The sequence below is a fragment of the Bison bison genome, unplaced genomic scaffold, assembly GCF_000754665.1.
Source record: "Bison bison bison isolate TAMUID 2011002044 unplaced genomic scaffold, Bison_UMD1.0 scf7180017864232, whole genome shotgun sequence".
Classification (NCBI taxonomy): domain Eukaryota; kingdom Metazoa; phylum Chordata; class Mammalia; order Artiodactyla; family Bovidae; genus Bison; species Bison bison.
Window position 1 is genome coordinate 2770227 of NW_011494804.1, and position 25483 is coordinate 2795709.

Here is a 25483-nt window from a genome sequence, read left to right on the forward strand (position 1 = left end):
CCTTGCAGTCCAAGGGATTCTGAAGAGTCTTCTCCAGCACCACAGTTCGAAAGCATCAATTCTTCAGCGCTCAGCTTTCTTTATAGTCCAGCCCTCACATCCGTACATGACTACTGGAAAAACCATAGTTTTGACTAGATGGACCTTTGTTGGCAAAGTAATGTCTCTGCTTTTTAATATGCTGTCTAGGTTGGTCATAGCTTTTCTGTGAGCAAGTGTCATGGCTGCAGTCACCATCTGCAGTGATTTTGGAGCCCCCAAAAAAAGGCTGTCACTGTTTCCATTGTTTGCCCATCTATTTGCCATGAAGTGATGGGACCAGATGCCATGATCTTCGTTTTCTGAATGTTGAGTTTTAAGCCAACTTTTTCACTCTCTTCTTTGACTTCCATCAAGAGGCTCTTTAGTTCCTCTTCACTTTCTGCCATAAGGGTGGTGTCATCTGCATATCTGAGGTTATTGTTATTTCTCCCGGCAATCTTGATTCCAGCTTGTGCTTCATCCAGCCCAGCACTTCAAGGTTATCAAGACTGCACAGGGTTATGAAGATTGCACAAAATTTTACTCTGGGTTAAATATATATCATTACTTCCTTAAAATAAAAAAAAAATTTTCAGAGAAAATCTTTCCAGTACTTCCTCTGTTACAAAGATTAGAGATCATCTGACAACAGCCTTTATAAGTAACAAATCTTGAACCTGTTTTTATGTTAGATAAATTTGTAATCCAATAAAATTTGAATTTCTCCTAATTTTTATGACATCTGTAATATGTTGAGTATGCATGTTTTATTCAACAATGTTAGTCACAGCAGATAAAAACCACTTGGGTTGTTGAGTATTTTGGTAAAATGTCATGATTTCATAAAGAAGCATTAGGAAAATTCATTTCAGTAGACTTACATTAGCTTAAACCATTCATGACCTATATATTTTTTTCTTTTGCATGGCCAGATCCATGCTCTTACAATTGTTAACCCTTACTGTCAAAAAGTTAGAGCCTTCATATTTAAAATTAATTTTGTTTTTCAGTTCTTTCTGCTTTTAAAAAGTGATACTGAAACTTTTTGGTAAGGGTTTAGCAATAATAGGAGGTGTATTTACTTAATGTTACAAATGGGGTATTTATTTAATTCTAATGTTAGCATGCCCCAGGACACTGATGTCTTATGTTTGTTATTTTACTTAATTATCCATCTCGCCCACTAGAATGTTAATAAGTTCTATGAGGGCAGAATTAAAAAAATTTTTTTTGTTTTAATCACAGCTATATCTTGGATACTTGAAACAGTGCCTGGCACACATAGTAGGTGCTTGATAGATAATTGTGGGACGAATGATGGAGTAAAGCATTAGTTGATCTGGAAGACATTTGTAAATATGTTAGTGTTTAAGAAGGTATTTTGACTACTACTTGCATACAGTGCTGGTCATAGTAGAACCCTTTTCTAAAGTTTGCAGAGTGCCTTCCGAGATGTCAGATAGTAGGGTTGAGCCTGTGCTGGTCAGTGAGATTAGGAAAGGTAGACTCCAGTACTCTTGCCTGGCAAATCCCATGGACGGAGGAGCCTGGTAGGCTACAGTCCATGGGGTCGCTAGGAGTCAGATACGACTGAGCGACTTCACTTTGACTTTTCACTTTCATGCATTGGAGAAGGAAATGGCAACACACTCCAGTGTTCTTGCCTGGAGAGTCATAGGGACGGGGAGCCTGGTGGGATGCCGTCTCTGGGGTCGCACAGAGTCGGACACGACGGAAAGGGAGTTAGCAGCAGCAGCAGACTGCATAGTAGGTTACTCTTCCTCAAAACTGCCTAGTTATTTTGCTTGCCGGTCTTTTGAGATGTTACTTGAAGATATTTTGAACCTATATCTAGGGGAAATAAACATGCCAACTGAGATATTTGGTGTTACACTCTTTGGCAGTAACAAACAAGCAATGCTAACTTTTTGGGTTTAAACGTTGGATAGGGGAATTGTTGTTGCTGAAGAAGTTTTATTTTTATTTATAAAATAACTTTGAGAGCTGTTTCCATCAATTGAAGTTTAACAAAGTACACTTTTATTCCTAGGTGAAAAATTTAGAGAACTAATGGATAAGTTCCTGAGGGTTAACTTCAGTAAAGGCTGCCCGCCCTTGTTTACTACTTTGAAATCTCTGTATTACAATACAGAAAAGGTAAAATTTGGTCTTTATTCAGTTTTGCTGTAGTCTTTTTACTCACTTTATTATAGAGGTTTTCTCTATTCAAGTAATGGTGTGCACCTTAGCTTAATAATAGATGAACTGAAATTATATGCATGTACTATAAGTAGTGTCAAAGGAAATGTCAGTCTGAAATTTACTGAGAAAGGGGCTTATAAGAACACTAAAAGGTTATTGTTTTTAATGGGTATACTTTTCTAGTGGAATTTTATTAATAAATTTGACATATTGTCACCAAAGGTCTATATTTAACTGTTTCATGATTAGTTATCTGTTACTTTATAGCGTGATTGTGGATTTTTAAATTTGTATGCTTGCTTTTAAAGTTAGAGCATGGGTAATTGTTAGTGGAACAATAAAATGTAGGCACTGTTTTAACTAACAGGCTACATTTTAATAAAGATAGGTTTAGCTGGTTTTCCCATGAAGAGTCATCCTTCTGCTTTTTAAAATTAGGAAATAGATGTGGTTTTATATTAGAAAGATAATTAGAAAATTAGAAGTTAATAGAAAATAAGTTATACTTCTCTTTCCAAGTGTTGCTTCTTATTAAGATCTAAAACTCTTGTGTAAACAGTTTTTGAAAGTTGAATGGATAAGGAAGAGACTTTATTAGAAGAGCTAAAATATTTTTAGTTAAACCTCATCACTTTACTTAGCTTTGACCGGTAATTATTTGTAACTTAGCATAATTATGAATAATAAGTTATTCAGAAAGGTCAGTGGTAGGTATACCGATTGACCCTTTCTTCCTTCGGCAGCAGGTTCATAAACAAAAGGCACGACTCATAATATCTAGAGGGGAGTGGCTGAGGCTGGCTCGCAGAACTTCTGCACTCTTCCTGCCGCTGTGCACCCAGTCTCCTTGTCAGCTGGTCACATCCCCACTTCTAGAAAGATACCTATAGTGCCTGATCAGTAAGAAAGTATCATCTGCATTAAAAAAAAAAAAACAAACCAAAAGACCTTATAGTTCTTTTAATGTCTGTAGTATACTTTATTTGATCGTTATGGTATTACTATCGATTTTTCTTCTGTTGTCTTATTTTTTTTGAGTGATTGATTTGTATGAAAACATGGAGCAGTGCCTAACAGTGGTTTCTGTAGGTTATTTAAATTAGCACTTGCCAAAGTGCTTCTTTTACTCATTTTGGCAAGGTTGACAAAGAAGAAAGAAGTGTTGAAGTGTCGGCAGTGTTAGTAATAAAGCGCATGTGTGTAACTGTCTTACAGCGAGTACTGAATACAGCAGTCCTTTCAGAATCTGTTCCTCTTAAAGCTGTCAGTGAGCTTTCCCTGGCTTTCTCAGTTTTCATAAGAGGCATAGACTTAAAACAAAAATCCCTTCAGTACTGATCCCAAATTACCATCATAAAGGTATTAAGCATTTGTTGATACTTTATAAATCTTAGAAATTGCATTTTTAAAGAAGGCATTGAGGATGCGTTGACCTGTACAGGAACCCGTGACATATATCTTTAGTGTTAATTTTTAAGCACACAGCAGGAATGTTTACCATATGTTTTTGATGTTTGAATTACAATGCAGAAATTTGAGTTTAAGTTGTCAGAACTTAGTATATTTTTTTTAAAAGTGTACAAGTATGGGAAATTCTTCTCAAATCATTTTGGCTGCATATATTTGTGATTACTCAAAGGGACATTTTAAAAATTTGCATATTTCTAATCAGCAGTGAGTCCTGATTTTTAGCAAGGGCTGCATTTTTTTTATTTAATAAACTTTTTTTTAAAAGTACTTATTTTTGACTGTGCTGAGTCTTCCTTGCTGCATGGGCTTTTCTCTCGCTGTAGGGGGTCGGGGGCTGCTCTCCCTTGCAGTGCTCAGACTCTTCGTTGTTGTGGCTTCTTTTTCTGCGGAACGCAGGCCCTGGGGTGCTCGGGCTTAATGGTTGTGGCTCCCAGGCACAGGCTCAGTAGTCGTCAGTAGTCGTGGCTCTGGGCTTAGTTGCTCCCAGGCATGTGGGATCTCCCAGATCAGGGATCAAATCTGTGTCCCCTGCATTGGCAGGTGGATTCTTTACCTCTGAGCCACCAGGGAAGCCCCTCCAGGGATGCAGGACTCTTTTTAACTCTTGAAGGATTTCAAAGAGGTTAAGGATGATGAACAATTACAATTGTTTTAATTTGTAAAATTCCAAGACTAAAAAAATAATCCACGACAGGTACCATGGAAATAAAAGATTAGCCTTTGAAGTTAGCTTAGGATATAATACAGTTGTAGAAAAGTGTTTTAAAAATGTCTCCAGCATTTTAAACTGTGAATGCACAATTTAAGAGCAATTTTCATGTAATTCCTTTCCAAATTTTTTTCCCTGTGAATTTATTTGTGATGTATATATGTAGCTATAGTAATTTTGACCATAAAAATTTTGTTTTTCCACCTAGCAATTTCACAGGGACTTCATGTTTTATTGTGTAGTCTTTGATTTCTTCTTTTTCATAACAGCATAGTCTTTTATTAAAATCATACCTCTAGTTATTGAACTTTGCTGTTAAAAAAAAAAGTCTTTGTACGCATAGTTTTTACTTAGGATTTTCCCCCCATAAATTCTCAGAATAAGTTAATGGGTAAAAGGTATGAACATTCTGTTATTCTTGGTAAACACTGATATACTGATTTCTATAAGGCTGTAAACATCAGTTTGTATTGCCAGTAGCAAAGGTGTGTGAAAGGTTCACTATTTCCTCACCAGCATTAGGCAGTGTTAAATATTTTCTTGCGTTTGCTTTTCTCAGATTTTTTTCTTTTAAAGAAGCTAAAATTTAATGTAACCAGATTTGTTGATCTTTATTTCTATCGTAGAACTTCACCTGTTGTTTTAAAAAAAGTTTGGAAAGTCCCCTTCATCTCGAGCACTGCTTCACAAGGTGGGACGGGAGGGAATTAGGCCACCAGGGGGCATTTTGCGGTGTCTGGAGACTTGATTGTCACTGTGGTGGCGGTGTGCTGCTTGATACTTCTGCAGTTCAGAGGACAGCCCCTATAAGAAAGAACTGCATTATCAGCAATTGGGCTAGATAACCCTTTGTTATTAGGGGCTGTCCAGTGTATGATAGGGTGTTTAACAGTGTCCTTGGAGAAGGCAATGGCACCCCACTCCAGTACTCTTGCCTGGAGAATCCCAGGGACGGGGGAGCCTGGTGGGCTGCAGTCCATGGGGTCGTTAAGGGTTGGACACGACTGAGTGACTTCACTTTCACTTTTCACTTTCATGCATTGGAGAAGGAAATGGCAACCCACTCCAGTGTTCTTGCCTGGAGAATCCCAGGGACGGGGGAGCCTAGTGGGCTGCTGTCTATGGGGTCGCACAGAGTCGGACACGACTGAAGCGACTTAGCAGCAGCAGCAGTGTCCTTGGCCTCTGCTGCTCGGATGTCAGTAGCTTACCCCCGTTAATAGCTTTATTGAGATACAGTTCTCATACCATAAAATTGACATATTTGAAGCTTACAGATTCACTGATTTTTAGTATATTCAGAGTTTTCTAACCATCAACATGATTTTAGAAACCTCCCATTCATATTTGCCCACTCCCACTCTCCCAGTCAGGCAACCACTAGTTTACTTTCTGTTCATGGATTTGCCTATTCTAAATATTTCATACAAACAGAATCAAACTACAGGTGGTTTTTTCTCTCTCTAGTGTCTTATACTTAGCATTAAATATTTTCATCCCTGTGGTAACATGAGCACTTCTCCTCTTATGTCTAAATAATGTTCCATTGTGTGGCTATAGAGCATTTTATCTATCACTTGATGGACATTTTGGTTGTTTGTATCTTTTGATTAGTACCCATATTGCTGTGAACATTTGTGTAAAGTTTTTTGCATGTACACGTTTTCATTTCTCTTGGGTGTATATACTCCAGGAGTGGAATTGCTAAGTCAAATGCTAACTGCATGTTTAAACTTTTTGGAAACTGTCAGGCTCTTTTCCAGTGTGCTGCTCCCATTTTACATCCCCACAAGTAGTCTATTAGGATTCTGATTTCTACACATCCTCACCAGCGATCCACCTGTTACTGTATGATGTTTGATTCTAACCTACATCCTAGTGGGTGTGAAGTGGTTTGCATTTCCCTGATAACTGATGATTTTAAGCATTTTTTCAAGTGCTTGTTAGCCATTTGTATATCTTCCTTGGAGAAATGTCAATTCAGGTTCTTTGCCCAGTTTTTAATTGGGTTATTTATTTTTTATTATTAATTTTAAGTTTTTAAATATATATTAGAAACAAGTTTCTTATCTGACATATGATATTTGAAGTAATATAAATATTTGAAAATATTTTCTACTCTTCTGTGGATTGTCTTTTTCCTTTCTTGAAAGTGTCTTGATAAACCCCATTTTATCTTTTTTCCCTTGTGTTGCTTGTGCTTTTGTGTTGTATATTAAGAAACCGTGTCCAAATACTGGGTCGTGAAGATGTATACATGTTTACTCCTGAGTTTGTACCTTTGGTTCTTATGTTAAAGTGTGATGCATTCTGTGTTCATTTTTGTGAGGTGGGAGTCCAGCCTCATTCCTTTGCATTGTCTGTCCACTTTCCTACCACCATTTACTTTTTTTTCCCTTGAAAGGCTACATAGCCGTGTTGAAAATGAGTAGACCGTGGATATGAGGGTTCGTCTCTGGGCTCTCTGTGTGTCCACCTTAGGCTGTATCACACTGTCTTGCTTACTACAGCTCTCGGGTAGTTTTTTAAATTAGGAAGTGTGAATATTCCTTGTTCTTTTTTTTAAATCTTCTTTTGGCCATTAAGGGTTTATTTTCATTTGAATTTTAGGATCAGTTTTTCAGCTTCTACAGAGGCCAGCTGGGATTTTATAGGGATTGCTTTGAATCTGTAGATCACTTTGGGAATTTCCATTATGGGAACTCCCATTTTCATCTTAACACAAGTGTTTCCATCTATGAACATTGGTAGTCTTTCCATTTATTTAGAGTGTCCTTAATTTCTTTGAACAGTGTTTTGTAGTTTTCAGTATACCTCTTATACATCTTTCGTTAATTCATTCCTAAGTATTTTACTTTTTTATGCTATGCTGGGTAGAATTATTTTCTCTTTATAAGTTTCAGGTGCACATGTTGAAACTTACAGAGCCAGTTATAATTTGATGTCCATGTACATTGTAATCTGTTCACTACCGCAAGCCTAGTTACCACCCGTCAGCATACAGCTGAGCCCCTTCACTCATTTCACACTCACCCCAACTCCCTTCCCTCACTAGTCTGTTACCTGTATCTATCAGTTTTTGTTTTATTTTGTTCTTTTTTAAAAGTCTGTGTGTGAGTGAAATCATGTGACATTCGTCTCTCTTTGACTTATTTCACTTAGCATAACACTGTCGAGGTCCATCCATGTTGTGGCAAATGGTAAGATGTCATTCTTTTTTATGGCTGAGGAGAGTAATAGTCCATGTATCACAGCACATCTTTATCCATTTATCCGTTGATGGACATCTAAGATGTTTCCATATTTTGGTTATTGTAAATAATCCTGCAGTGAACACAGAGGTGCATCTGTCTCTTTGGATTAGTGTTCTTGTATTCTTTGGGTTGAGATTATTTTCTTAATTTAATTTTTCAGGTTTTTTTTTTTCTTGCTAGTAAGTAGTTTTTTTTTACATTGTTATATTCTGCAGCCTTGATAAATCTGTTTACTAGTTGTTACAGTTGGTATAATGAATTCCTATCATGCACAAATAGAAAGTTTTATTTCTTCCTTTACAATTAGTACCCCTTTTATTTATTTTTTGGACTACTTGTTCTGTCTAGAACCCCCAATACATGTTGAATAGAAATGATAAGAATTGACGATTTTGTCTTGGTCTCAATGGGAATGTGTCTAGTCTTTCTCCATTAAATATTGTTTTAACTATGGATATGTTTGTATATGCCATTTATGATGTTGAGGAAGTTCCTTCCTACTTCGGGTTTGTTGAACATTTTTGTTTTGAAAGGGTGTTGAATTTTATCAGATTCTTTTTCTATGTTTATTGAGATCATGTGTTATTTTTTATTCTGTTGATAATTATGTCATACAGTAATTGATTTTCAGATGTTAAACAGCTTTGCATTAGTGGGATAAAACCCACTTGGTCATGATGTGTAATTCTTTTTATGTGTTGCTAGGTTCAATTTGAAAGTGAAAGTTGCTCAGTCGTGTCAGACTCTTTGTGACCCTATGGAATCCGTGGAATTCTCCAGGCCGGAATACTGGAGTGGGTAGCCTTTCCCTTCTCCAGGAGATCTTCCCAACCCAGGTATCGAACCCTGGTCTCCCACATTGCAGGCAGATTCTTTACTAGCTGAGCCACAGAGGGAGCCCAGGAATAGTGGAGTGGGTAGCCTGTCCCTTCTCCAGAGGATCGTCCAGACCCAGGAATTAAACCAGGGTCTCCTGCATTTGGGATTCCCTGGTGGCTCAGATGGTAGTCTGCCTGCAATGCAGGAGACCCGAGTTCGATCCCTGGGTCAGGAAGATCCCTGGAGAAGGAAATGGCAACCCACTCCAGTATTCTTGCCTGGAAAATTCCATGGACGGAGGAGTCTGGGGGGCTACAGTCCATGGGGTTGCAAAGAGTTGGAGACAACTGAGCGACTTGACTTCAGGTTCAATTTGCTAGAGTTTTATAGAGGATTTTTGTATCTGAATTTCTAACAAATACTGTGTAATGTCTTTGGCTTTGATATATCAGGGTAATAATGACTTTATAATGAGGTGGGAAATTTTCTCTCCTTTTTTCTTTTTTTGAGAAGTTTGTGAAGATTGGTGTTGGTGTTAAATATTTGGTAAAATTTACCTGTGAAGCTGTCTGGGGCTGTACTTTTCTTTGTGGGTTGTTTTTGATTACTTGTTTCAACTGTTTATTTATTATTATTCATTTCTATTTCTTCTTATTTGGTTTCTGAGATTTGTTTTTCTAGAAGTTTGTCCATTTAAATGATCCAATGTTGGCATATAATTGTTCATCATATTTCTTTATAATCATTTTACTTCTATGAAGTCAGTAATAAGTAGTGCTTTTCTTTGATTTCCAGTTTTAATAACTTGAGTCTTTTTTTCTTGGTCAGTGTAACTAAAGGCAGCCAGTTTTGTCAGTCTTTTCTGAAGGCTAAGTTTTCGATTTGTTGACCCCTCCCTCTGTTTCTATTTCACTAGTCTTCAAATCTGGTCTTTATTATATCCTTACTTCTGCTGGTTTTACGTTTAATTTGCTCATCTTTTTGCAATTGCTTTTTTAAAAATTTATTTATTTTTAGTTGAAGGATAAATCAAGGTTACAGCATATACTTTAAAAATATTTTGGGGGGCTTTTAAAAGAAACCAAAGTGACCCTGGTAAGAGGTAGAAATTAATTCTGGACTTCCATTTTCACCTATAGGGGAAAGTACTTGGCAGTTTGCTTAGCTGTTCACTGTGTCAGACTCTTGAGTGAACGCAGTGAATCATCACGGTTTGCATGGGTTGTTACAGGAACATTTGATTCCATAGCATCTGGACACCGATGCATAGGTGCACTGAACACGGGTGAGAACATGGAATCTGAGTGCTTGGTGAGACAGACTGGTGAAGCGCAGCTGTCTCAACAGAAAACGTATGGCTGTCCATACACGGGAAGGGAAGGTAGGCTGCTTCCAAGACAGCCTTTCTTTCTTGTGTTAAATCTGCCCATAACTGTGAAAATATGTCAGGATCCTCATTCAGCTGAAGGACCTGTTGAGGTATTTGTGACCTTTAGAAACCGATGACAGTAGGCCCAAAGAGTTACAGAACACTTGGCCTGTTCACTGCAGAAAGAGAATCATCGTGAACATTGTTGAAATATGTCTGTGGAAAGTACTGAATTGTTTGGCTCTAGTTACTGGGAAACACCTATAGTTTGTTGCTGGAGGTGGAGGTAAATTAAGATGTTGGTCCTGGAACATATTGTCTCTAAGATATCTTTGTTTCTTTCTTTTGAATTAACTCAGGTGGGTATAAAATTGAGTTTTGTGTCTATTTACTAACTAACTTTAATTGTGAAGGTAAGTTAGGGGAGAAAATGAAGTTTCAGAGTTCTGTCATCATTATAAAAATGACATCACAGTTAATGGTCAAGCAGAATGATTCTAAGAATGCTTTATTTCCTATATACTTCTGGAAAACTAGGTGTTTCAGAAAACTATATATGGGAGTAATTACCAAGGAAAGCAAGAGTTTGATTTGTATTTAAGGGCAGTATAAGGGATTTTTTCTTAGATGCCCCAAATAATAGAAGAACTACATTAAGAATGTTTCTTAGATTCTGCAGACTGAGGAGGAAGAAGAGAAGAAAAACAGAAAGAGGGGAGTTACTCTGGCGTAGGGGCTGACTCTGTAAAGGCTCATGGCCAGGAGGAGGTCCCTGAGCTTGAGCCTGCTCTCAGCCTGAGACAGCAGACAGCCACTATTCCTAGGGCTCTCTTGGAGAAGAGGCTGGTGTCAGAATAAAACACTGTCCTGTCTGCCGTCCTCTTATCCCGCCTCCCCACACCAGGCTCTTTCTAGCTCTGTCCACTCCTCTTATAAAAGCCCTTTTGTCTAACTCTGCAGATCTTATGGACACTGGTTCTTTCTGTGGCAACAGCCAGCTCACAGCACTAAATATAGCCCTTTCCCCCTTTTGCAATAATTATTGCAAATATAGTCTCTCTGAAAAAAGGAAAAAGAAAATTTCTTAGAATCCTGGATTTCTCACTAAAGGAAAAAAATTCTGTTGTTAAAATTCCAAAAGGCATTATTTGCAGTGGTAACAGTGTCAGAGTTAGTATTTTTCAGATATGCTGATCAACTGTTAATTGTAATGACGTTCATGAATTCATTTCTTGTTTAAAAACAGTTAAATTTTAGGAGAGGGAAATAAAAGCAAGTACTTTTCCTACCTGGGAAAGTGTCTTAGTATAGTGTCATGTCAACTTATTCATTAATCCCTTTTACAATTTTTGCCGAATCTATGTAACAACTACAGTGTTATTTATTTAGTATTTTTCACCAAATTTGATTATTTTTTTTGTCTTTCATAAAAGCCAGATGTGTGTTAATACAGTTTTTATAGTCATAAAGTAAAAATCTAATATTAAAATATAACTTTAAAAGTTTCAGTTGGTGAATTCGCTGCGTGGTCACCCTTTGGGAAATATTGGTATAGGGAAAAGAGAATTGCTGTGGAATCAAGCCTGGTCTGGAATCCTGACTCCATCACATGTTTGCGTGAGCACTTACCTGATTCTGTTTCTGGATTATAAAACCGGAGCAGTTAATACTGAAAGAGTTGATGTGTGCTTTAATTAAATGATTAAGTTTGTAAATTCCGCTCTCTCACCATCCGCACCCCGTCACAGGTCATCTCTGCAAGAAGTTACTTTCATTTTAGTGTCATAGTTCTTGGACAGTTCAGCTAGCTGCTTGGGGACCAAAATTGTCCCTTATGTTAATTGTATATTTATTAGAAATTAATCCAGTTTTGGTCCTTGTTGATAAACTATTGTGCTTGGTTTTCTCATTTGGATTAAAAAAATTTGAAAAGACAGTTTCAGTGGCTTTCATGTTTTACAGTAACATTTTAAACTCGATCTCTCTTTATATTGTGAAAAATTGTGTGTCGTATATGTGTTGTAGGACTTTGCTTTAAGGTTAATAAAGAATTCTTTTAACTCATATATAAGAAAAGCTGGTTAAGGGCAATCAATAATTTAGGGGAATTATCTACAATAGTCACATTTGCCCATGTTAGATTTGGTTAGCAAAAGCAAAGCTTTTTCAATTCTGGTCAAATATAACTGTTAGAAGAACGTATTTAAATCAGGAGAAGGTGGTTGAACTTTGAAATATTTTCAGTTCATAGAAAATTTTGTATGATTTTAAACTATTTTAAGGCTTGAAGTTTTATTGTGATATTAGATACCTAATGTGAGTAGATTGGACTTGTTGATTTAAATGCCAGTGGAAATACTGTTTTCAAGACTAGCCATTACTTATTAAGTTGTAGAAGAAAGAAGTTGAATATACAGTTATATTGTACAATTGACTATAGTTATATGGTATACAATTATATAATTGAATATATAATTATACAGTATAATTGCAATGTAAATGGTAAGTAAACTTGAAGTAAAATGGATCCTTTATACCTCAGTAAAACTCCTTAGACTAACTTTCATAGATAAGTTTGGAAAATTGAATTTTTTAGTTAATTACTTAGTGAGTGACCATAATAACACATTTTTTAGATTCAATATATATGCCAGGTAAACCAGGAAGGACAGTGATCTTTGCAGTTTTTTATTTAGAACATTTCATGTGAACTTTCCATTAACTTGATTTATTCCCTCAATTAAATCTTGTTTTTGAGTTCTGAAGCTAGAGATTCTATTTTATTCAGTAGTATTTGCACTCTTTTATTAAGAGTGTAACATTATTATGTGTAACTTCAGTGTTTTGTTGTACTTTTTAAAATTATTAAAACTAATTTTTAAAATGTATTCCACCCTAGAGATGCAAAAAGGTACACCCTTACTTAAAAGTCTACTCTAGCTGCAGTTTTAGTAACTGCCAGTAGATGGTAGTGGAAGTTCATGAAAAACTTTTTGCTTCTGTAAGTTGAGTGCTGAATTTCCGTAAGTTGAACCTGAAGGTTTTTTTAAAGTTATACATACTCTGAATGAAATTAGTCCCGGTGGCTTAAAAATGCCTAATACTTTTTATTTTGCTTAATAGTAATAGTCTTATTGCAGCATTTAAAAAAAATCAGTTCTCAAACCCTAGGGTATATTAGAATTATTTATAGAGGGTTTGCTGAAAATGTTGCTAGACTCAGTTTCTGATTCTCTAAATGTGGGGTTTGCTCAGAAATTTGCATGCCTACAGATTACCAGGTCATGCTAATGTTAACATTTATGATATTAATGGTCAGAGGATTGTGCTTTTAGAACCACTTTTGTTGTTGTTTTATGTGGCGAAATACACTTAACCTAAGGTTTACCATGTTGACCATTTTTAAGTGTGTGATTTAACGGTATTAAATACATTCACCTTTTTTTGTAACCATGACCACCATCCATCCCCATAACTCTTTTTATCTTGTGGCACTATTAATAAAACTCTGTACCCATTAAATAGTAACTCTGTTTTTCCCTCCCTCTAGCCCCTAGCAACCACTATTAAACTTTACAGCTTTATGATTTTGACTACTCTAAGCAGCTCATAAAGTGGAATCATATGGTATTTGTCTTTTTGTGACTAGATTATTTCCTTTTGCATAATGTTCATCCGTGTTGTAACACATTGCAGAATTCTTTCCATGGCTGAATAATACCTGTCATATGTCTCTCCCACATTTGGGTTGCTTCCGCGTTTTGACAGTTAAGAGCAATGCTGTGTACATGGGTGTACAGATATTTCTTGGAGACCTGCTTTCAGTTCGTTTGGATCTATAGCAGAAGTAGAATTGCTGGGTCGTTTGGTGGTCCTGTTTTTAATTTTTTGAGGTACTGCCGTACTGTTCCCACGGCAGCTGTACCATCTTCCACCACTAGTGCACAGTTTCCCTTTTTTTTTACATCCTTGTCTGCAGTTGTTGTTTTCTGTTTTTTGTTTGTTTTTAGATAGCCATCCTCCTGGGTGTGAGGTGGCATCTCATCGTAGTTTTGACTTGTATTTCCTTAATGACTGGTAATGTTGCAAATCTTTTCATGTGCTTACTGGCTGTTTGTATATCTTTGGACAAATGTTTGTTAAGTATTTTATCAAACATTGAATGGGGTTTTTGTTGTTGAATTTTAGTTCTCTTTGTATTTTGGATACTAAGCTCTTATTAGATAAATGATTTGCAAATATTTTCTCCCGTTCTGGGGGTTGCCATTCTGTGGATGGCATCTGGTTGTATACATTTTTCACTTTTCATGAAGTCTCATTCGTCAATTTTTTCTTTTGTTCCCTGGGCCTTTGGTGTTATATCCAAGAAATCATTGTCAAACCTGATACTGTGGAGCCTTTGTCCTGTGTTTTCTTCTAAGAGTTTCATTGTTTTAGGTCTTTGGTCCTTTGGGTTAATTTTTGTATATGGAATTAGGTTAAGTTCACCTTCATTCTTCTGCAAATGCACATCCAGTTCTCCCAGTCCATTTGTTGAAAAGACTTTTATTTCTCCATTGATTGGTCTTGACACTTGTAAAAAATCACCAATGTGAGCGTTGTTTCTGGACTCTAGATTCTATTCCATTAGTCTCTATGTCCATCTTTATGCTAATACCACACTGTATTTTTTTTTTTAATTACTGTAACTTTGTAGTATGTTTTGAAATCAGAAGTGAGTCTTCTTGGTTTTCTTCTTTTTAAAAATTGTTTTGGCTATTTGGATTCTTTGAGAGTCCAAATGTTAATTTTAGAACGGGCTTGTCTATTTCTGGGAAAAAACATTGGGATTTTGATGAAGATAGCATTGAGTTTATAGGTCTCTTTGGGTAGTATTGATATTTTAATAATATTAAAATTTCTAGTTCATAAATATGGGATGTGTTTCCATTTATTTATGTCATCTTGAATTTTTTTCATCAGTGTTTTATAGTTTTCATTGTACAAGCCTTTCACTTCCTTGGTTAAGTTTATTTCTAAGCATTTTATTCTTTTTGATGCTATTGTGAAAGAAGTTGATTTAGTAATTTCCTTTTCAGGTTTTTTATGTGTGAAAGTGCAGCTGATTTTTGTGTATTGACTTTCTGTGTCTTGCTGTTTTTTTGGGAAACATCTGCAGAGAAAGTTTTACTTCTTCTTTGTGTACAGTTTGGATGCCTTTTATTTCTTTTTCTTGCCTTCCAGCAGGAGGACTTGCAGAACCGTGTTGAGTAGATGTGATGAAAGCAGGCATCCTTGCCTGGTTGTGTATCTTAGTAGTGGAAATACTTTCAGTCTCTCCCCTTTGAGTCTGATGTTCGCTGTGGGTTTTTCATGTTTGTCATCAATTATATTGATATAATTTCCTTCTGTTCATGGTTCAATAAGTGTTTTTATAATGAGAGTGGTGAAATTCATCACATACTTTCTGTGCAGCAATTAAGATAATTACGTGGGGTTTTGTCCTTCATTTTGTTGATATGGCATGTTATACTGATCAGTTTTTAAGGTAAACTGTCCTTGCATTCCAGGAATAATTCCTCCTGGTCACGGTCTGTGATCCTTTAGCATGCTGCTGAGGCCTATATGCTAGTATTTTGTTGAGGATTTGCATCCGTATTCATCATGAGTGTTGGTCAGTAGTTTTCTTGTGGTGGATTTTGGTATGAGAGTAATGCTGGCATCGCAGAATGATTTTGGAAGTGTTCCCTTCACTTTAGTTTTTTGGGAAAGTTTGGTGTTAGTTTTTAAACTGTTCAGTAGATTTTACCATTGAAGCCATAGGGTCCGGGGCTCTTCTTTGTTGGTAGGTTTTGATTTCTTGTTCAATCTCCTTACTAGATATAGGTCTATTCAGATTTTAATAAACATTCTTTTAAAATGATCTTTGTTTAAATATCTTATTAAAATAATACAGCATTATTGTTACTTTTTTTTTTAAGACTGTATTCATATTCCACTACCCTAATCCATTTGGTCATATTTTCAGTAATGAGTGTAAATTCTTTCTTTTTTTGTTTATGTTACGTATTTCCCCCCACTGTTAATATATTGTCCCATGTATTCCTTATTGCCCTTCTATCTGAGAGAATTACACCATATAGTGCAGTATTCTTATCAGAAAGATATATAGGCCTGAGAAGTGTTTTAATTTGGTATTTTGTTTTTTGACTACTTTCAGTGGGACGGTATTAAAATAATTCTATATTGATCACATACTGTTATAAATTCTAATTGTTTTTCTTCACTTTTGACCTTTGTTTTTCTGAAGTTCATAAATAAGATGGCTATATTTTCTGATGTATTCTGAACAGGTAACATCAACAGACATTTAAAACAAACTGTACACAGAAGCTGCTTTTTTCCTGCGACTTCTAACTCATGTCACTTTTCTTTTGTACTTGCTGGGCATAGCATGTTTGCAGTGTAGCTTATGATCTTTTAGTCCTACCTAAGTATAGCATTGGAATGAAAATTTATTCAAATAATCACTGAAAACAGAGTTTAAACCTTTAATTACGAGTTTACTTAACTTTTTCCATCAACTCACTGTGTAGTTTAGATTATTTCACTTGACTTTTTTTTGTATTGGCATTTTAGAAAATCTGAGAATATAATGGCTTACAACTTCACCCTGTGACAGTGGGAAGCAAAAAGCGATAAACTTAATAAATTATACAGATGTGTTCATTGGCCAAAAAGGAGTATGTGGTAACTAGTGATAATTTGTCCATTAGTTTCATAATTTGAAACTCATTATTGAGATGAGAAATTAATGAGATTCTGTTTTACTATTAATAAAGAGAGCAGTACATTTTCTGTGTTTTTCTCATTTTCCTTCCAACATGGAGGGTGGGAGTGGGGAAAGCAAGCATCTCAATTTATAGTTATTGTTCTGAAATAAACTATATATTGTTTCCAAATCTAATCCATAAAAAATAAAATACTATTAAAGATTTTTTAAAACTATGTTTCTTTAACAGATTTCCATAATCCAGGAGCTGGTTACTAATTATGAAACCTCTCTTAAAACGTGTGACTTTTTTAGCCCTTATGGTAAGTTTAAATTAGATTGAGTTGAAATTTGATTATTCATTTCAGTCCATTTTTAATCACTTACGGTAAAATTGTGTTCATTATGTGCTACATGATAGCTGTTCACTAGTTTTTTAATTAGTGAATGAAATGAGAAGAGCACTTGCAACCTAAAGTAATTAAAAATTTCCATAATCTTGTGATGTGGGAATTAACCTCATTTTAATATGAGTAAACAGAATCCCACGTGGTTGAGTAGCTTGACCAAGATCCAGTAGTTAATGTTAAGATGTGTTTTTCCTGACTTCCTAGTTTTTTGTTCTTTCTCCTTTTATGTTTGTGTGCTCAGTCATGTCCGACTCTTTGCGACCCCGTGGACTGTAGCCCGCCAGGCTTCTCTGTCCATGGGATTCTCCAGGCAAAAATATTGGACTGGGTTGCCATGCCCTCCTCCAGGGGATCTTCTGACCCACGGATTGAACCCACGTCTCCTGCTTTGCAGGTGGATTCTTTACTGCTGAGCCATGGGGGAAGCCCTAATGTGTCTTCCACAAAATTAACTCTCATACCACATATCTTAATACCTAGTCCACATGCAAATTTTCCTGATTATTTAAAAAAATGTGTAATTGGTTTCTTTGAATCTGGATCCAGCTTAGGTCCACAGTTTACATTTGTTTGTTATGTTTCTGATATTCTTTTAATCTTGGGTGGTACTGTCCTGTCCTTCCTTTCTCCTCTTTTTTTAAAGGCTGTTTGTTGAAAGGTCATTTGTCTCGTGGAACGCACCATGCTTTGAATTTTGCCAATTGTTTTCTCATGGTAGCATTTAATATATCTTGCTGTCTTCCATATTTCTTACAAACTTCAAGTTAGATTTATAGGCTCTTTTTTTTTTCCTTTCTTGCATGTTGTGCTGTACAACATACAAGATCTTAGTTCCCCGACCAGGGACTGAACCCTTGCCCCTGCAGTGGAAGCACAGAATCCTGAGCACTCTTCCTCTGGGGAAGTCCCCTAGGTTTATAGGCTCGATTAGATTTGGGTTCCATGTGAATACTTCATAGGTGACACTTTGAACTTCCTGTTACAGCACATCTGAAGGCCGAAGGCATTCTGGTTGTCTCTCTTTTTGTGAAACTAAGATTCATCAGAATTTAGATGTTTGTCAGCCTAATCTGGCCATGCAGTCAGTGTTTCTTAGTGGTCACTTACCTGATGATTTTTGCAGCCACTGCAAAAATTGCCTTGATCCCTTATTTCATTCTGATCATCATTCCTTCTGCATTTATTAATACTAGCTGGAGTTCTTGTAAAGAACTTTTCCTCCTCAGATATTTGACCCCCCCTGAAATACAGTGTATATGAGAGGAGCAAGATAAATGCTTGGCTCTTTGCTCATATTTATTATTTGTGTCTTAATTTATGTTAATTTGTGTGTTTGCATTGTCGTTTCATTCGGTCAGCTAGTCTAGGAGACCTTCTTGTCTTCTGAGGTAACATGAGTAAATTCTCCTTTCTGCTCTTCCTACCTCGTTTTATACCTGTGTGTCTTCCCTTCTGATACCCATTTTGAGAGCTAGGTGTTTCTTATTTATTCTTCTGTAGTTTCAGGGCACAGAATGGGGAGCCAGATAGAGGTCAGATGGTTGGTTGTGACAATCTGGTCAAGAGTGTACCCTCCCTGAGACCCTTCAACTTTGGGTTTCCCTGGTCTGTGTTGAGGCCTGGACGGTCCACGTAAGCTCTGGCAGTTCTTGCCTCTGTGGAAGTTTTACCGTGGTGGTTAGGGACGTGTTTTATCCAGGCTGTTTTCCTTGGTTTTTCCTGGACCTGCTGCCTTAATGCTGTCTGTCTGAGAATCCGTAGAGTTAGGTTGATCTGCCTCTTCTCCCAGACTGTTTCCTTGGCATGAGGTGTGGGTAGAAGCTTGGGAAAGCAGCGTCTTTGCTCTGCTCGGCTACTGCTTCCTGAACTTTGTGACTTGAGGTTGTATCTCTTTCTGTTGAAATTGGTCATTTTTACTAGATTTTTATTCTAATAGTAATTGATTTCATTATGCATTGGGAGAAAGAAAGCAAGTGAGTTGCTTCACTTTGCCTCATTCCTTATAATAATTTTGTGTTTGATTGCAGAGAATGGGGAGAAGGAACCCCCAACGACACTACTCTGGGTTCAGTACTTCCTGGCACAGCACTTTGATAAGCTTGGGCAGTATTCTTTGGCTTTGGATTATATTAATGCTGCAATTGCTAGCACTCCAACTCTAATAGAATTATTCTATATGAAAGCAAAAATTTACAAGGTAAAATCTTGGTCATGTTTTTTGAATAGTTAAAGAATTTGGCCATTTTAAGGACCCATGGAGTTCTTTCTGTGTGGAGATAACTTTTAGGGCACCCTGATTATTTATTCTCAATACGCTAATAATCCGAAGGAGTTTTATGTTGCATAGTCATATAGTCAGTGTTAATCATTTCATTCAGCTCTTAGTAAATATGAATTTTAATGTATATAAAAATTTCTAGATAGATTTGACAGAAATGTAACATTTCTAATTTGTCTTTAAGAACGTTTTCTGTTGTAGCGTACCCATATTCTCTTAATCATAACAGTGATGTCTTTAATACTTTCATCTCTTAAAGCATATGGGTAATCTCAGAGAAGCTGTCAAGTGGATGGATGAAGCTCAGTCTTTGGATACGGCTGATAGATTCATCAATTCCAAATGCGCAAAGTATATGCTTCGGGCAAATATGATAAAGGAAGCAGAGGAAATGTGCTCCAAGTTCACAAGAGTAAGAAATAGCATGTCATTGTCTGAGTTAGTAAAATTAAACTTAAATTCCCTGGTGATGTGTGAAGTGTGCTGCTATAGTTCCTCGGAATTCACTTCTGTTGTCATTTTTTAAATCTTGTTTAGCACGTATCCTAAGTGTGATTTCTTACTGTGGTTGATGAGTGTGCATGTGCTTCTGGTGTGTGTGTGCTAAGTCGCTTCAGTCTTGTCTGACTCTGTGCAGTCCTATGCACTGTAGCCTGCTGGGCTCCTCTGTCCATGGGATTTTCCAGGCAAGAATGCTGGAGTGGGTTGTCATTTCCTTCTCCAGGGGATCTTCCTGACCCAGGGATCGAAATCCGTCTCCTGTCTCTCCTGCATTTTCAGGCAGATTCTTTACCACTGAGTCATCTGGGAAGCCCTGTAGAGATGAGAAGTAAAGTACAATTAGAAATGAGGATATTTAAGTTAAATAAGTTCAGTGGTTTAAAAAACAACAACAACAAAACACCCACGCAGCAAACCACAGCCAACTAGGACATGTCTGAAAAGACCCAGGAGAATGGGAAAGAAGGGGAAAGTTCAGCTGTTTGAGGAAAGTAGTTCCCAAAGTCTGGGGCTCGGCTTGCTTGTCATAATCGCCTCCAGCTGTCCACTCTTTAACAGGCCGCTGTGCTGTGTACAGAGCTGGTTAGCTTATCCACACTGCTTCACTGGCCAGGCGTGTCCCTGACGGTGGTGGGCAGCAGTGAGCTGGGGGAGGAGGGCTGCTCGTGACTTCCCTATCAGTTTATATCTGCTTTGTAATATGTAAGTGAAGTGCTCCTATTTCCTTCTTGCAAATTTTTCAGTTTATAATATTTGTAGAGTTGCTGAGGCAGGTTGAATAGTTCTAGTTGGTAAAGTTTTGAAATGAAAAATACGGTAGATTTCTTATAAACATAGGTAGTTATCAAATGATGGAATATCTGTAGCCATGAAGAAGACATAAAATACCACCATAATTTTATTTACCCAGAGATAATTGATTTTTATACTTTCAATGAGAATTCTGAAAATTAAACTGATAACAACAGTGGGTATGAAAAAGAAATGAAGACTGAACTTACGTAAATATACCCGTATCTTTGCTGTCATTCTTGGGGTCCTGTAACATGCATTTTAAATAACTGTTCTCCATTGTGACAGAGCTCCACGTCCCTGCACTGAGACCAGGCACTCTGTGCTTTGCATTCTCCTGGGATACACACTTAGCCCGAATTAGCGAATATTCTTTTTATTTAAAAATTTTAATGTATTATTGTATAATTCGCTACTGCTCATTGTCATAATAATCCTCATAGACATCGTTGTGAAAGGAAGTGACAACTGATGCCTTGATGTGGAGGAAGGAGACTTGCAAAACTGAAAAGCGGGCTTGAAACTACTATGAAGAGATTTGAAAACAGTGTTGTAAATAGCAGTGATCCTAAGTCAGCAAGGAAAAGGTTAAATGGCTTTTGCTTAATAGACAAAGATAGGCAGTGCTTCATAGGATCCCTGTCTTAAATAGGTTAAATAAAAGCTCTGGTGTTTAAAACTTAGCTTCAGTAACCTGTAGTCTTTTCTGTGTAGGTTGTTGATGGTCTCAAGAGAGCTGGGTAAATAAGACACACAGTTTTAAGTTGGTAGGAGCCTTTTGGAAGCACATCGACGTGTTTATTATATAATTTGTCACTGCTACTTATTGTCGCCGTAATCCTCATAGACATTGTTGTGAAAGAGAAAACGGGGTTTTTAGGCTCTCTTGTGTCGTGTGCTTCCTTTATTTGCGGTTGCTTCCGTTTCAGGAAGGGACGTCTGCCATGGAGAACCTAAATGAGATGCAGTGCATGTGGTTTCAGACAGAGTGCATCTCCGCGTACCAGCGCCTGGGGAGGTACGGGGACGCTTTGCAAAAGTGCCATGAAGTAGAAAGGGTAAGTTAACAAGAGTTTGGGCTTCGTGTTTCTCCTCTAAGGTGACCAGAAAAGCAGGTAGATTTCTACAGAGTCTCATCTACGTCTTCTCACGACTCTGGAAAACTTCACTGTGAAAAAATTCTCAATCTTTAGCCTTTCAGACATTCAGAAATTGTGAATAAATGATTCCTTTCTTTGGATCCTCAGGTGGTAATGAGGTAGACATGTCTGCATATTTTTGTCTGAAGCTAGAAGAGGAGGATTAGTTAAGTTACTGTTGCTATTACTAACATGTACTCAAAATTTCTCTTTCCTAATTGGGCCATTACTTGATTTCATCCCCAGCCTGGAAAGATGCACAGGCCGAGGGCCACCTCTTTCTGCTCTGTGTCAGGATCTGCTCTGTCGTCAGCCTCTCTCCAGTTTGTCTTGCCAGGGTGTGTGTTCTCACCTTCAGCACGTTCCGTACCCAACATGTGGCTGGCTTGCAGGCTTATGTTACGACTTGCTAGGATCATGTGTGCGATGTGCCGTAGTAAGGGGGACTTTTCTTTTCCTTGTGTGTGAATTTTTGTTTTCCTGTTCTTTGTCATCTCTGAAGCACTCTCCTTCCAAGTGGACCACGGGAGGAAAAGAGCCACAATGCACCCCCGAGGCAGGCCTCAGCAGCCTTCAGCCAGGGGTCACTCGGCAGCCCCGTCCTGAGCTGGCGCAGTCAGGTGAGCCTGCGGTCTGCACCCTGGCAGCCACTTTGGCCTTCTTCCCCATGTGAAAGTTGTGAAGTTGCTCAAAGGAAGGCTGGACCTCTTAGGGGGTGGCTTTGGTCGGGAACTAAGATTCCATTAGAGCCCTTTCAGAAGTAGTGTAGCTTTTGCTTTGTTCTTTGCTTTTTAAGCCTAAACTTGATGGCTGTTTGCCAGGGGAAACCCTTCTCATCTTCTCGGAAACTGTAAAACCTTTGGATGATATGTGAAATATTCAGGCAATATCCAGTCATCCTGAGTTTAAGTCAGGCTCTGATTTCTGTGACCAAACCATAGATCACTAGCTTGTTTGACATCCTAGACAATCATCACTTTAAAAGCATTCTGCTCATTACTGAGGAAAGATGCATTTCTGTTACCCAGAACATTCTCAAGGAGCCGTAGCTTGGCACTTACGTATCAGTTGTTCCAGCACGACTGTAATTAAAAGTTAATCAGACTTTCTGTGGAAATCAAATTTCAACACTTTGGGATCATTGGAAATTCTCCATCTCTAGTCCCATTCCTCCTAACATTAGTGACTTTTTAATGTTTTTTATTAAAAAATTGTTAGACTATGATCACTAGCTGTTCCATTACTAAGTTTCATTTAGATTATGCTTTCTCCTGAGTTTTTAGTGGTTTTGAATAACTACAGTTGACCCTGGAACAAAGTGGGTGTTGGGGTGCCAGCCCTCTGGGAAGTTGAAAGTCTCCCTGTGACTTACAGTTGGTCCTTTGTATACGTGGTTCCTACGTATCCCTGTTTCCGTATCCATGGATGCAACCAACCATGATCACGTGGTCCAGTAGAATTTACTGTTGGAAAAAACTCACATATCAGTGGGCCCACATGGTTATTGTTCAAGGGTCACCTGTATTTCCAGTTTAAGAAATGTGTTTTGACTGGTAGAAAGCATTTTTGAAGGAAAAAAAATTATAGACGATCACTGGTTATCAGAGATGGTAGAAATCATCACCCTCTGGTTATGTTATGTAATTATCATCATTGGAAACTTTACTAAGTATCTTTAGGGTTTGCTATTGGTACTTAAAAATATAACCAGAGGCAGATACACAAGAAAAGATTCTATTCATATTATGCTTATAAGCTAGTCTTTATAGTGAGTAATTCATGCTAAAAGGAAAAACATTAGTGTAGAGTACAAATAGGGTGATTGAATGTTTGCTGATGAATGCTTCTGAAATAATTAATTTTTCTCTCTTATTTTGGCTGCACTGGGTCTGTGTCGTGGCACCAAGGAGCTTCTCTAGTTGTAGTGCGAGGGCTTCTCTTGGGAAGCGTGGCTTCAGTGGTTGTGACGCGCGGGCTGTGGTGCACAGGCTTAGTCGTTGCAGCGCGCTGGCTTCTCTCCTTGTCTTGAGCAGGCGTGGTTGCCCTCAGGCCTGTGGGGGTCTTAGTGCCTTTACCAGGGATGGAACCCAGGTCCCCTGCATTGGAAGGCTGATTCTTAATCTCCAGACCCCAGGGAGCTCTCTGAAATTAGTTTCTAATAACATTAATGTCATCTAAAAGAAAATTCTTAATGATAACAATTATAAGGATTTAGGAGTAATTACAGAATTAAAAGATACAACAGATACCTATTTGGGTTACCTTTGTGCCTGGGTTTTAAATAGTTTAGTAAAGACACAGCACCTTATTCAAAAATAAAACTTTGGGGACTTCCCTGGCAGTCCAGTGGTCAAGACTCTGCTTTGCCAGTGCAGTGAGGGCACAGTTTGAATCCCTGTTCAGGGAACTAAGATCCTGCATGCTGTGTGGCAAAAAAAAATAACATATATATATATATATATATATAAAATTTTGCAGTTGACCTTCTAAACAGAAGGTTATTGAATAGAGAACTAAGTTCTAAGAAAGACTGAGTCCTTCTGCCTTCAAGAATTCTTTCACTGAAGGCAGTTTCAACCTAGGACATACTGCTTTGCACTCTTACTAATTGGATTTGAAATGTTAGAATTCTAGAATGGTCCATTGTAGTCCTTTTTCTGCCTTCTTCTTGCCTTCCTTACAGGGTTTAAGATTACATGTAGTGATTATGTAGTCCAACCCAATCCGATGTTTAGAACTTAAGTTTTATTAAAAATAAGACAGAATGACCACCTTCAGACTATTGGCTATAAACTTGTGTTCAGAATAATATTTTTAACTATTTTTTCTTTCAAGAATTGAGCCTTTCCCCCCCTTTTTTTCAGGTGATTAGTTTCTCATTTTAGCGTGTTGATTTATATCTGAGAGAAGCAGTACGTATTTCTAAAACTTTGTGATAAGATCTAAGGTTTCCAGTAGATCAAAACCACAGGACATTCGTAACTTTATCTTTTTTTAATAATTGTATTTATTTATGGCTGTGCCGGGTCTTCAGTGCAGTGTGGGCTTCTTCTCTAGGTGCAGCGCGTGGCTGCTCGTTGTGGTGGCCTCTCTCGTTGAAGAGCAGAGGCTCCAGGGTGCACACGCTTCAGTAGGTGCGGTTCCAGGGCCCTCGAGGACAAGTGCAGTAGTTGGGGCACGCAGGCTTAGTTGCTCCACAGCATGTGGGATCTTGGATCAGGGATCGAACCCATGTCTCCTGCATTGGCAAGAGGACTTTTCCACTGAGCCACAAGGAAGCCTGTAACTTTATCTTCCATTGCGTCTTAATCTTTATCAAGTTGACACTCACTTTATAACGACCGATTTTCTGTAAAGGAATTAAGATCATTGCCCTGGTTGGTCTAGCTCTTACTTCTTTCACTTGTTTGTTTGTTCATGGCTATGTCAGGCCCCAGTTGTGGCACAGGAGAGCTTTGTTGCGGCATGCACGCTTCTCAAAGTTGTGGCACGTGGACCCAGTAGTTCGGGCTCACAGGCTTAGTTGCCCCTCGGCATGTGGGACTCAGGAATTGAGCCTGTGTCCCCTGCATTGCAGCTGTAGAGACCCACGTATGGTGACGTCACATGGAACTGCTCACGCACATCAAGCCCATCTCAGCTCCTCGGGTTGGCAGTCATCTGCAGGGTGTAGCCTGGTGGGGGTGTTGGCAGTCATCTGCAGGGTGTAGCCTGGTGGGGGTGTTGGCAGTCATCTGCAGGGTGTAGCCTGGTGGGGGTGTTGGCAGT

General features: G+C 37.8%; 1 protein-coding gene across 14 annotated transcripts in view; it reads left to right on the forward strand.

Annotated features, from left to right (window-relative positions):
- The window catches only part of NAA16 (N(alpha)-acetyltransferase 16, NatA auxiliary subunit), a 64701-nt gene that overhangs the window by 27743 nt on the left and 11475 nt on the right, over nucleotides 1-25483 (forward strand). For 7 of the 14 annotated variants that reach the window (XR_825783.1, XM_010846159.1, XM_010846160.1 and 4 more), the window contains 5 exons: nucleotides 2072-2178; nucleotides 16846-16918; nucleotides 19033-19202; nucleotides 19543-19695; nucleotides 21506-21634. Coding sequence is in view for 12 of the 14 variants with exons in the window: in XM_010846159.1 (XP_010844461.1) it covers nucleotides 2072-2178; nucleotides 16846-16918; nucleotides 19033-19202; nucleotides 19543-19695; nucleotides 21506-21634 (632 nt within the window). In the remaining 2 variants the exon portion in view is untranslated. Of the gene's footprint in view, nucleotides 1-2071; nucleotides 2179-11347; nucleotides 14754-16845; nucleotides 16919-19032; nucleotides 19203-19542; nucleotides 19696-21505; nucleotides 21635-21823; nucleotides 22336-25483 lie in introns of those variants that run through there. The other 7 variants (XM_010846165.1, XM_010846166.1, XM_010846168.1 and 4 more) reach the window with 7 other exon arrangements.